This window comes from Podarcis liolepis (genome assembly GCF_965112155.1).
Source record: "Podarcis liolepis genome assembly, chromosome: 13".
In the NCBI taxonomy this organism is placed as follows: domain Eukaryota; kingdom Metazoa; phylum Chordata; class Lepidosauria; order Squamata; family Lacertidae; genus Podarcis; species Podarcis liolepis.
In genome coordinates, this window is record NC_139573.1 from 45,031,441 (window position 1) to 45,044,982 (window position 13,542).

Genomic DNA, 13,542 nt, shown 5'->3' on the forward strand with positions numbered 1-13,542 from the left:
TTACGGAAGCACCAGGAATTCTTACTTTATATAGTTCTCTGTCAACGTCAGGGCCACTTGGTTTGTTCGTTTGTGAAGACTGCTCTGTTGTTGTTCCTCCTGCCGCAGGCGAAAGCTTCTGCAAATATCGGATATTAACGAAGGAAACATTAATTTTAAAAGAATAAGTATTTTTAACAAAGCACTTCCATAAATAGCATCCTGAGAAACTCAAACTTTTTCTTTTTAAAAAGTAAGCCCTTTGGGATTCAGCTATAGGCTGTCAAGTTCGTGGCAGTGCCTGATGCCCTCTTTGAAACAAGAAGATACTCTGCAGCATTTTCAGTGATCAGAAGGATTCAGGAAGTACAGTGGTACCTCGGGTTACATACGCTTCAGGTTACAGACTCCACTAACCCAGAAATAGTGCTTCAGGTTAAGAACTTTGCTTCAGGATGAGAACAGAAATCGTGCTCCGGCGGCACAGCAACAGCAGGAGGCCCCATTAGCTAAAGTGGTGCTTCAGGTTAAGAACAGTTTCAGGTTAAGTACGGACCTCCGGAACAAATTTTTTAGGCAGTCAATGAAATCTGTCTTGTTCTCTTTTGCTTTTAACAAAATAGCTTTCAAAAACATCCAAAGCCCATTTAAATGCATTTCTTTGTACTGGCGTTTCAAGGTGGTTTTATCAGCTGTTTTTATTTTTCCCTTTCGTTATCGCAAGCCACCGCCTTGAGACTATGTGCATTACGATGGGATAAAAGTCTTACAAACAAACATATCCATACTGCAAGTCACGTTCTTTCCCATTAACCACTCTGTTCAACTAAGGAATAAAAAGTGACAATGGGACCAATGCCTTCTTCCCCTGGTATCAGGAACTTGCCTGCCTTCTGATTTGAGAGCAAGAAAACAAGCCTTTTCTGATCAGCATTTTACAGAAGAAGAAGAAGAAGAAGAAGAAGAAGAAGAAGAAGAAGAGGAGGAGGAGGAGGAGGAGTTTGGATTTGATAACCCACTTTATCACTACCCGAAGGAGTCTCAAAGCGGCTAACATTCTCCTTTCCCTTCCTCCCCCACAACAAACACTCTGTGAGGTGAGTGAGGCTGAGACTTCAGAGAAGTGTGACTGGCCCAAGGTCACCCAGCAGCTGCATGTGGAGGAGCAGGGAAGCAAACCCAGTTCACCAGATTACGAGTCTACCGCTCTTAACCACTACACACACAGATGGACTGGAATTTTCATATCAGGTATCAATAGCCAACACTCATGTACTCACCAAGCTTTCAATCAAAGAATCTCGTTCCTTCAGTTGTTCCTGCAACAGTTCAAGCTTGTGTTTCCATTCTTCTATCTCCCCATGCAATTTGCTGATTTCTTCCGGCTGAACGCCATTCATCTGAGCCACATCGCCATGGGAACCATGATGTTGATTGTCTTTTCCTATTAGTCAGATTTGAAAATGACCCATTTGTAGAGCTCTGGGACAGAAATTTCCACAAATATTTCCCATCCCAAACTCATTTAAAATCTTTCCTTCCTTAGAAATGGTACTATGAGCTAGGTAAAGGTAAAGGGACCCCTGACCGTTAGGACCAGTCGCGAACAACTCTGAAGTTGCGGCACTCATCTTGCTTTATTGGCCGAGGGAGCCGGCGTACAGCTTCCGGGTCATGTGGCCAGAATGACTAAGCTACTTCTGGCAAACCAGAGCAGCGCACGGAAACGCCGTTTACCTTCCCGCCGGAGCGGTACCTATTGATCTACTTGCACTTTGACGTGCTTTCGAACTGCTAGGTTGGCGGGAGCAGGGACCGAGAAACAGCAGCTCACTCCGTCGCGGGGATTCGAACCGCCGACCTTCCGATCGGCAAGCCCTAGGCTCTGTGGTTTAACCCACAGCGCCACCCGCGTCCCAAAAACTAGTACTAGTTTCATGCATTTTCCAGGGCTGCTCAAACAATTTGCATCAAAGTAAAATGTGGCGTTCCATGGTCTGAAAATGCGCAGGAATCTGCATTTGACAGCAAAACTTAGACAGGACACAGCTAGCAGTCCTACCTAGCTGTACTTTAAGGAGATTGTACTGGTCCTTGTGTTGCTGGATCTGCGACATTTGCTGGGTGACTGTTGTCTGAAGCTGCTCGTTTTGAGCTTTTATAGATTCTACTTGTTTCTTCAAGTCCTCAAGCTCCTGATCCTGGAAAATAAAACAAGAATCTACTTAATGGTATCTTACATTCATTTTTTAATTCTGTTGATTACTACTGTTATTTTTTTTAAAAAAATCACCACAAAAATTAAGCACCCATAGGCATTTACCTACAGACATTTGCAAAGGAACTTAGCTCTAACTGCTTATGCTATACAGAATGCCAACAATGCCACCGGTCTAAAATAATGCTTGCGCATGTTTGTGCATTTGCATAGGGTGCCTGTGTTTGCCAGTGCATTAAACTAGTAAAAAGGTAAAGGGACCCCTGACCATTAGGTCCAGTCGTGACTAACTCTGGGGTTGCAGCGCTCATCTCACTTTATTGGCCGAGGGAGTCATGTGGCCAGCATGACTAAGCCGCTTCTGGCCAACCAGAGCAGCGCATGGAAACGCCGTTTACCTTCCCGCTGGAGTGGTACCTATTTATCTACTTGCACTTTGACGTGCTTTCGAACTGCTAGGTTGGCAGGAGCAGGGACCGAGCAACGGGAGCTCACCCCGTCGCGGGGATTTGAATCGCTGACCTTCTGATCGGCAAGTCCTAGGCTCTGTGGTTTAACCCACAGCGCCAACTGTGTCCCTTTCGCATTCAACTAGTAGCAGTGTGCAATGTATTTTATGGTATAAGCAGTTAGTGCAACATTCCCAGATACAAACAAAACTGCCTATTTCCAGAATTTAGGGAATTTACAGGTGTCAGTGCACCCAGAGTGCAATGGATTAGTGCCATCCCCAAGCTGCTTTTTGTTGAGAGGGTTGCAAGTTTTAATAATATGTTTAAATAGCACAATTACGGTAATGGGTAGTTTGGCCCTAATATATACTACCTTAAGCAGATACAGGGCCCACTAGTGCAAATGAAGCTAAGATGTTTGGGTTTTTTACCTGAACTCTAATGATGCTTTTGTAGCGTGTCACTATGTTGTCGTGTTGTTCTAAGGACTTCTTCACTTCCTCTTCCTGTTTATCTTCTTCACTAGACTTATAAACTGCCTTTGTTATAATGCCTGTTTCAAAAATAATAATAATATCGTTTCTTTTATTAGACATTCTAAGCCACATGGTTTTGAAGCTATCCCAGTGCCTGTTCAGATATAGAAGTTTAACAGGAGTTAGCCATTTTAGGGATTCTATCATCGAAAAAGCCATTCAAGATGCAATAAATGCGTTGTTGTAGTATGGAAAAATCATTTGTGTAAGCAAGCACTTCAGTAAATCGAGAGTATGACCTCTGCATATTTTCTTAGCTCCCAATCATTGGAATGCCTTTACAACTGACATATTCCTGGTATTTAAATCCAAGCTCCTCTATAAGATACTTCTGTTCGTTGTTGCTGTTCTCAACTGATCCTTGCTCACTTTCCCTTTTCTTCCTCCCTAGTGTGTCATCTATTTACGTATAGACTGCAAGTCCACAGGCATGGTCCATCTTATTTTGCAAATCTCTGTACGGTACATAGCAATTTTACTATCTATTAGATCAACTACAACCTTTACAGCAGATAACGTAGCCTAATTTTGTAAGAGCAAATCTACTAGCTGCCAGGAAAAATGAACGACAAACCACATTCTCAGATGCAGAATGGATCAGAACATGTTACCAAGAATTTCAGCAGGTAAGCCTCGTTGTGCTGTAAACCAATTGCACCATCACCATCTCACCAAAGTAAACACACATGATGCAGCAAACCCTCAAATATTAAGAAGCCAAATTAACTGGTCTTATAGCACACGGTGAACATAACAAACCTATTGTACTTCCTGTGTAAAATTGTTTGCCTCCGCGTCATAACATGCTTTAGGGTTGCAGAAAATTAAAAAACCTTAAAAGGTATAACTCAATTAACTTTACATCCAATTCTGGAAAAAAATCTTTCAAATCCAATTGTCTTAAGTAGTAGAGTGGAACCTTGGGTTACATACGCTTCAGGTTACTGACTCCGCTAACCCAGAAATAGTACCTCGGGTTAAGAACTTTGCTTCAGGATGAGAACAGAAATTGTGTTCCGGTGGCGCGGCAGCAGCGGGAGGCCCCATCAGCTAAAGTGGTGCTTCAGGTTAAGAACAGTTTCAGGTTAAGAACGGACCTCCGGAACGAATTAAGTACTTAACCCGAGGTACCACTGTAAACACAAAACTCAAGAGAAGCGAAGTAAGAAGTCTCACCCTCTAGCTCCTTTACCAGTTTAGTAAATTCATGATCAAACATCATATGGTCCGGGCTAGAAAAGCTTGGCTGAGGTTTCTGAGCTGCTCGGGAATATAATTCGTGTTTGCTGATGAATCCCAATTTCTCAACGAAGTTTTCCTTGCCAATCCTCTTTTCTATCAGTTGTTTCAATTTCTCCCTGGGGGTGAGAGACGGATCACGTAAAACCACTGCGAACTGCACAAAGATGCCCTCTTTTCCATTTCACCCCACCAGTCCACCCCCAGCAAATTCCTATTTAACAAATAGTTATATCGGTTATATCAAAGGCAACAGAGTAGTAGTACAAAGTGGTAGAGACATATGTGCCCTCAGATTTGGCAGTTTGAATGGAGTGCAGAGGGCGAAATAGAGAACAGATGAGTTTGCAAAACCGTAAAAGCTCTATTTCAAGAGCTTGGAAATAACGAGCTGAAGGGAGACTATAGTTAAAGTGAACAGGATTGGTTTTCATTTTAATGTTGAGACTCAACGTTCAGTCGTGTAAGAGAAATACGACTCATCATGCTAATGGACAACTTGCTAGCTGTTAATTATGATGGAAAACATTCGACCCTACCAATGTTTGTAATGATAAAATAAGTTTAAGTCTGTATCTAATTTTCTCTGGCTTAACCATATTGGGGGTGTGTGTGTTAATCTATTTCCTAGTCTTTGCCTTGAAAATTATATTAGAATAGACCAGGGGTCAGCAAACTTTTTCAGCAGGAGGCCAGTCCACTGTCTCTCAGACCTTGTGGGGGGCCAGACTATATTTTTTTGGGGGAAATAATGAACAAATTCCTATGGCCCACAAATAACCCAGAGATGCATTTTAAATAAAAGGACACATTCTACTCATGTAAAAACATGCTGATTCCTGGACCATCCGCGGGCTGGATTTAGAAGGCAATTGGGCCGGATCCGGCCCCCGGGCCTTAGTTTGCCTACCCATGGAATATACCGACCACATTTGTAGGCAGAGGAGTGAAGCTGTATTTGTCTCTCTTTTTTTTTTTTGCATAGGAGATACTTAGTACACCAGGAATTGTGGCCACGACACAAGTTTCCCATTCACCCTTCCAAGTACTCACTTCTTATAATTCTCGAGCGAGTTGTCATTGTAATAAATGGAAATTCCTAGCAAGAGAGCACACAACCCTTGGACTAAGTGTTCCTCTTCTCCAAGGTTTTCTGCTATCTGTCCTGTCAGCTAAAAAATTGAGTTAAGGATGTGTAGACATTTCATAGACAGAGGCATTCCAATTCTTGTACAATCCTTTTTTTTCTTTTTTTTTACTAATACTAGCTTAATCAAGCACAAGCATATTTATTTGTACCACACCTTTGCTCCCGAAGGAGCCCAGGGTGGCAAACGTTAAAATATCGATAGAATTTAAGTAAAGCACGCGCTATTTATATGCATATGGCTGAGAGGAGAGATAAAAGTATGAGACTTTTGAGCTCCCTTGAAAGATAATGACCAGATTCTACAGAATGTCAGAATCTGAAACGTCTCTTACAACTGTTAAATAAAAACCTATCTTTTGCAGGATTGCAACACCTGTCCTTCCATTAAAGTTTACAAGGGCACATTCAAAATTAAAATCCCTGTGAGTTTATCCACGAGTCCGAGCCTATACCTGTCAAAAACTCCTTAAGAAATTTACATACACTTGCCAGTTTGCATTTCTTAGTACAGAAAGTATTGATATGATGTGTAGAGTTCTTCCTTATTCTACGTAATTCAAGAGGGTTCTGGAAGCTTCTCTGTGTGAAAGAAGCAAGCAGAAGGTGCATGATATTTGGGTTATTCCTTCAGAGAAGATGAGTACAGCTGGCTTAAACTGGGTCTGTTATCTCTTTCTGCCAAGGTCATACTGACTATAATAGTAGGGCCAGAAGGAGCCCGAGTTTCACATTTCCTTTTTCTATCTCTCCTCTGGTGTGGTGTTTAGGTTAAGTCTACTGCAACTGGATTTCTTATGGACCAATCCTGAGTGTACTGGATTTGTGACCATTATGCTCATTTGCCTTCAGTAAAGCTCTGCTGAATGAAGTATAATTGCCTCTGGTCTATTTTTTGGGAATCCTGCAATGTGTTTAAGTTTTTACTCTGCTAACTATATATTGGAATCTATTCTGGATCAATATTGAGTAGAATTTCAATGACAATACTTCCATCAGACAGGTGGTGACTTCAAGCCTGCTGATCAGCGGCGCGTCAAAGCACCATGCAGCTTTTTAAAAGCCCCACGTGGTGCTTTGAAGTCCCAAAAGTCATTACCTAACATGACTGTAAAAGACTAAAAGGTGAATGGCCGCACCCACCTTTCAACTTTGGCCTGTGAAGGATAAAAACCACCTGTGACCTAAAGTGTTGGGGCAGCTCTGTAGGTTATGCAAAAATACTATTTCTACAGGTATAATAGTTTCCTGCAGCAAATATGTGAAATGTGGGCAATATGTACACTTACTGAGACACCTGTGTTACATACAGGAAACACCACATATACTACCTTGAGTTCCAAGAAAGGAGGGATGTAAATGTATTTAAGAAGGAGGTACCGTATTTTTTGCACCATAACACTCACTTTTTTCCTCCTAGAAAGTAAGGGGAAATGTCTGTGCATGTTATGGAGCGAATGCCTGCGGGTGGCGGGGGGGATCTGCTGCAGTCGTGAGCAGAGGATCCATGGTTCCCCTTCCTTCCCTCCTCCGTGGTTACAAAGCATGGATCCACATGGATCCTCAGGATTTTTGCATTGGGCTACTCCAAACTCACTGTCAGATCACATGTCTGCGGCCACAGCATGAACCACAAAAATCATATATCCACTATTTTGTTTAGAATTATTTTTTTTCTTGTTTTCCTCCTCTAAAAACTACATGCGTGTTATGGTCTGGTGCGTGTTATAGAGCGAAAAATACGGTAAATACTGCATTAGCAACACTAATGTGTGGAGTCTCCTTACTTTGAACTCGCATGCAGAAACTTGCGCTCCTAAAGAACATTTCCTGTCATAATTCAGAGACATTAATTGCTAACGTGTAAAAGGATACAAATGGAACATTGGCAGAATTGTGCAGAAAATGCGTGACAGCAATGGGGCAGTTGCTTAGCCAGGTACAAAGCAGCATCAATAATCCAACTCTTGTCTGCACTTTGCTTCCCTGGAAGAAACAAACAAACAAAGAACAAACTTTTACTTGTATTTACAGGTTTTCTGTTTCTTCCACACATTGTTTCTACTTTGAAGCCTGCAGCAGTCTTAAATGTTGGGTGTCCAGAACACTTTTTACACAATTATTAAAATCCAACCGTTTCCTCTATTAGGAGTGTGAATCCTTATGTAGCAAAACTGGCAAAGTCCACGCGCAAGAGGGAGGTATCAGAACATACAGGAGATGGAGAGAAGAAAACTGAAGGTTTGCAGAAGTACAGTTGTTGCTGTTGTTAGAAAACAAGACCTTAAGGGCTGGGATGGGGAGAACCCCTCAAAACAGCTACCGTATCTTTTGCTCTAGAAGACTCACTTTTTCCCTCCTAAAAAGTAAGGGGAAATGTGTGTGCGTCTTATGGAGCGAATGCAGGCTGCGCAGCTATCCCAGAAGCCAGAACAGCAAGAGGGATTGCTGCTTTCGCTGCACAGCGATCCCTCTTGCTGTTCTGGCTTCTGAGATTCAGAATATTTTTTTTCTTGTTTTCCTCCTCCAAAAACTAGGTGCGTCTTGTGGTCTGGTGTGTTTTATAGAGCGGAAAATACGGTAAATGAGGACCAAACATGGGCAGTAGCCACAGAACGCTGGGTCCAATTGTTGAGGTGGGGGAGAGAGAAGGGAGTGGAATTTCCTGGCGGGAAGTAGCTGGTGAAAACGGGAATGCAACCGCAGCAACCCAACGAGCATAAAAACACTTCTGATCAGCTAAACATGTGTGTGTATCTGTGGTGTTTGCCTCCTGGGTGGGTCATAAGGAAAGGGTTAAAATGAGTGTGATGTGATTGGCCAGTGGAAACTGTTAGGAGGAGTTAGGGTTAGAGTGGGAGTTGTGTGAAAGTCAGTTGAGAGTTGGGAGTTGAAGAAGGAAGAGGGAGGATATAAATCTGTGGGTTGGTCGAGTTGTATTGTGAGAGAGTGAGAGGAATTGTTAGGTGGAGTCAGATAGATAGTTGGGATAATCACTTTGAAGTTACAGATAGGTAGCCATGTTGGTCTGCCATAGTCAAAATAAAAAAAATTCCTTCCAGTAGCACCTTAAAGACCAACTAAGTTAGTTCTTGGTATGAGCTTTCGTGTGCATGCACACGAAAGCTCATACCAAGAACTAACTTAGTTGGTCTTTAAGGTGCTACTGGAAGGAATTTTTTTATTTTCACTTTGAAGTTGTTAGGAACGAATAGGACAGTTAAGGAGCTAAGATTAAGAAACTGCCAAGAAAAATTAACTGAAACCATAAGCTTGTTCATGCCTATAAAATAAACTTGATTATTTGTTAATGTTACCAACTGACTGGACTTCGTGTGGACCCGTGAGAAATGGGTTGGTGGCAGCGAAGAAAGCAATCACAGCGGTGGCACAGGGTCAATAGACCACCAAACGTCTGGGGGCCCTGTGTGATCGCTGCCACCACTTTTGACCCACCTTTTGACCCACCGAGGAGGCAAACGCCACAGTATCTTTATCATCCTGTGCTCCCTTTCTCTCCTCCTCTTTCCTCACCTGAGATAAACAGGAGTACAGGAGGATGCAGAAAAGAGACACACATATAAGAAAAGAGAAGAGAATCACATCATTGTCCGGATCAGTCATCTCCTGATTTGCACTGAGAGGCTGCTTATGAACGTTCCCAGAGATGGAGGTGAGAACTGTCCGTAGATATCGAAGAAGAAATCAAGTATCTTGGCACAGCTGTGATTGGATGTCAAGTGTGCTCATCCACACACACCCAAATAAGAGATACAGGAAAGGAAAATAATTCCAATTCAACTCTAACTCAATTGCTATTCAGTGCAAAACAGTTTCCGGTGCAAATGCAGTTCATTGTCCCCACACTGGTTAGAATGGGCTGTTACTGGGAAAGAGGGGCGTGTGACATCCATGCGGTTTAGTTCACACACTGAATATTGCAGACCAGGCTCCGAGTGGTTTAAGGCAACCCTGCAGGGTTGCTCAGAGGTAGGAGACGGCTTAAATTGGAGGGAGAAATAGAAAATACAACAACTCTGTCATATTCAGGCTGAGGGCTTGGCTAGAGAGCAGCAGCCCTTTTTACTGCCGGAGGACAAAAGCTGGGTATGCGGTTGGTTTCAACCCCCAGTCAAAAATTCTCCATACCTCTCAGGATCGTGGCAAAGATTAAATTGCCTCCGCAGCCCTTCCTCTTAGGTCAGACCAAATACTCAATTGCGTGCAGAAGCCGCATGCATGTAAACTGATTAACCCTCTTAAACGTTTAAAAACAAAATAAATAAGATTAATGAATATATGAATATTGCATACAAAAGTCAAGTCTAAATCAGAGCAGGGACTCCTGTCTTTTTTCAGGTCCCTCAGGCTCAGGTAACTCATGCACACCAGAGATACCCTGCAACACTTTGCATAAGCCTTTTAATGAGCAGGTTAATGAACACTACCTTCCAGTCTTGGTTCAAATGTAAAGCCCCCCAGCTTCTTAACCATGGTTAAGCAACTAGCAGACCCTCTTAGGTTAATGAATTCTGTTTCCCTTCAAATTACCGTATTTTTCACGCCATTCTGAATCTCAGAAACCAGAACAGCAAGAGCGATCGCTGCGCAGCGAAAGCAGCAATCCCTCTTGCTGTTCTGGCTTCTGGGATAGCTGCACAGCCTGCATTCGCTCCAAAAGACGCACACACATTTCCCCTTACTTTTTAGGAGGGAAAAGGTGAGTCTTATAAGAGCAAAAAATACGGTACTCCTTCCTGTTGCTATGATGAGTGTTCCACCTGCATCTAGTCGAACAACAATCTCGATAGCTTTAAGCCAGATTTTAAAACCATGGTCGGAGGCGAGTTTCACACTTTGTTTTAAAACAAAAGGGGGGGGGGACACTTAACATTTCATCTGTGCCGAGTTGAACGCTAACTATGGCTAGCTCTGAAAAGGGAAGGAAGGGATCTTAGTGGGAAAGGAGGGCACAGGCCTAACGAGGAACTGAGCAGGCATTGGGAGAGAGGAAGGTGTGCTCAAGTCAGCCCCTTCTGATACCTTAACCATGGTTAAGTGACTGGGAAATATTACGCCTGCATAGAGGTGTCAAGAGAAAAAAAGTGCAAACCAAGAGGCTCAATGCAAAACCCTGCAAAAACTTAAGAGCAGCAGCATGGGAAGGGGCCTTGTTTAATACTGACCACTCATTTCAAAGAAACAGGAAATATCAGAAAGCAGCACACACTCTTGAAATGAGTGCTTTTTTTTTTTTTTAAAGGCACTGCCCTACTGATTTTATTGCTGCCTGTATTTAGAAAGCAATGATCTGGCATTGCTGGTCATTTAACGGGAGGGTTCCTGCTCATACCCCCAAAGGAGTTCACCTTCAAGTAACAAAACCCAAGGCCCTTGTTAAATTTTGCATACATCTGCAGCAGTCAAAACATCAGCTGGCAAACTAATCTGTCTTGTCTATTTCTATACCGGAGATGATTTATCAAAACAAGCAAGATCTCTGTTTTTAGACGAAGAGCTTTACGGATGGAGGACTGCGCGTTGATATTCCTTCATTGCAGGGGGTTGGTCTAGAATCTAGATGACCCTCAGGGTCCCTCCCAACTCTAAAATTCTGTGATTCTAAGATGAATTATTTCCTTCGTCCCGCAACAGAACATTAAGGCCTCAGCCCACAGAAACCAAGGATGCAATCCCATCTGGGAATAGGCTCCCCTGAATTCAGTGGCACTTAGTCCCACGTAGATATGCATACACTTTTCAACCAAACTCAGGCACCCGTGGATTTGAGAACTGTGCAGCGTGGGGTATAACTGTTCACCTTATGCAGCTCTCAGGGAAAGGAGGGGGGAAAGGTAAAGGACCCCTGACAGTTAAGTCCAGTCGCGAACGACTCTGGGGTTGCGGCGCTCATCTCGCTTTACCGGCCAAGGGAGATGGTGTTTGTCAACAGGCAGTTTTTCCAGGTCATGTGGCCAGCATGACTAAGCTGATTCTGGCGAAACCAGAGCAGCACACAGAAACATCGTTTACCTTCCTGCCGGAGGGGTACCTATTTATCTACTTGAACTTTGGCGTGCTTTCGAACTGCTAGGTGGGCAAGAGCTGGGACTGAGCAACGGGAGCTCACCTATCGCAGGGATTCGAACCGCCGATCTTCTGATCGGCAAGCCCAAGAGGTTCAGTGGTTTAGACCACAGCGCCACCTGAGTCCCTATATTTTTTGTATAGTAAAGGGTAAAGTGATCCATGACCATTAGGTCCAGTCGTGGCCGACTCTGGGGTTGCGGCGTTCATCTCGCTTTATTGGCCAAGAGAGCCGGCGTACAGCTGCTGGGTCATGTGGCCAGCATGACTAAGCCACTTCTGGCCAACCAGAGCAACGCACGGAAACCCCGTTTACCTTCCTGCTGGAGCAGTATCTATTTATCTACTTGCACTGGTGTGCTTTTGAACTGCTAGGTTGGCAGGAGCAGGGACCGAACAATGGGAGCTCACCCCGTCGTTGGGATTTGAACCACCGACCTTCTGATTGGCAAGTCCCAGGCTCTGTGGTTTAACCCACAGCGCCACCCGCATCCCTATATTTTTTGTACACTACTACTTAATAGCTTCAAATGTTGATTAAACCTCTTGCAAAGGTGACACTAAATCCACACTGAGAAAGCCGTCTACCCATGGAGGAGGAGGAGTTTGGATTTGATATCCCGCTTTATCACTACCCGAAGGAGTCTCAAAGTGGCTAACATTCTCCTTTCCCTTCTTCCCCCACAACAAACACTCTATGAGGTGAGTGGGGCTGAGAGACTTCAGAGAAGTGTGACTAGCCCAAGGTCACCCAGCAGCTGCATGTGGAGGAGCGGGGAAGCGAACCCAGTTCCCCAGACTCCGAGACTACCGCTCTTAACCACTACACCACACTGGCTGTGCAAAGCCTCCGCTTGTGGAGAAAGAAAACACCGTAACAACCAAGTTTCCCACACCACAGTTCCCAAGAGCACCAGTAGAGAAAGAGAGCTGGTTACTGGAAATAAAACTGGGCAGCAACACCAAACTGTTAAGTAGGGGAGGGGAAAAACTTCAAAGCAGTTATTTCATACAACACACGGCAAAGCTAAGAGAGCAGAAACACCCTAGTGTGATCCAAGCTCCAGGCGAACCAATACATACCCGTCTGTCGATCTTATCACCCTGTGAATCATACATTAAGAATGAGAAGGGAATGTTATAGGTCTATTATATACACTTACACAATGCAGGGTTAACTTCTAAATGTTTTGTTTTTATTTTCACTGATGGGAGCTGCCCCGTGTATATTTATATCGCAGGAAGCATACAGATTAAAATTAAATAAATTAGCAGTGGCCATTTCTGGTGCAGCCTGATCACTACCTTATTTTGCATGAGATGGAAGGCAGCGCAAGAGCCCAGAGGTCTGGTGACTCTGAAGCTTATATAAGTCAAATCTGACTCACGGGGATCATATTGTGCTTGTATGCAGGCAGCTACCCATGCTGTTTCCCCCAAATGCAAAACAGGATATTGCTCATTACATAAGTAGGCAATTGTGATTTATTGCGCTCCATACCAAGCAAGAGAAAAGCCTGAAAAGCCCATTTCAAGGCTTATCAAGGAACAGACTTGCGTGTCGAGACCCAGCAGCCACCCCCTCGTTGGGAAATAACTCACACAAGGACACAAAGATTAAGTTTATGTTATTGGGCAAATTTGGCCACAACTTTATTGAATTACAGAATGTGAGCGGTATTGGCTTAGGCATTGATTGGACCAGACTATATCTGACTCCTGCCCGCTGTGAATGAAGTCCGGTAAGGGTAAACCACCGGTAGGGGGAGGAAGTGATCCAAGAGGAAGTCCTCCGGCTCGCTCCTCGGTTTAAAGTGCCCCGGCCATGCCCCCCTCCGGCCAGCGGATTGGCCAGCCGGGCTCTGACGTGGCCGGGACCCCCCG

The 13,542-nt window shown here is 43.9% G+C and overlaps 1 protein-coding gene across 4 annotated transcripts in view; it reads right to left on the bottom strand.

Annotated features, from left to right (window-relative positions):
• USO1 (USO1 vesicle transport factor) overlaps positions 1-13,542 on the bottom strand; it is a 57,458-nt gene that overhangs the window by 7,150 nt on the left and 36,766 nt on the right. For 2 of the 4 annotated variants that reach the window (XM_083469554.1, XM_083469553.1), the window contains 8 exons: positions 12,742-12,762; positions 7,447-7,557; positions 5,478-5,596; positions 4,362-4,543; positions 3,081-3,202; positions 2,042-2,180; positions 1,260-1,423; positions 26-118 (listed from right to left, as the gene is read on the bottom strand). In XM_083469554.1, coding sequence (XP_083325680.1) covers positions 26-118; positions 1,260-1,423; positions 2,042-2,180; positions 3,081-3,202; positions 4,362-4,543; positions 5,478-5,596; positions 7,447-7,557; positions 12,742-12,762 — 951 coding nt within the window. The remainder of the gene's footprint in view (positions 1-25; positions 119-1,259; positions 1,424-2,041; positions 2,181-3,080; positions 3,203-4,361; positions 4,544-5,477; positions 5,597-7,446; positions 7,558-12,741; positions 12,763-13,542) is intronic. The other 2 variants (XM_083469556.1, XM_083469555.1) reach the window with 1 other exon arrangement.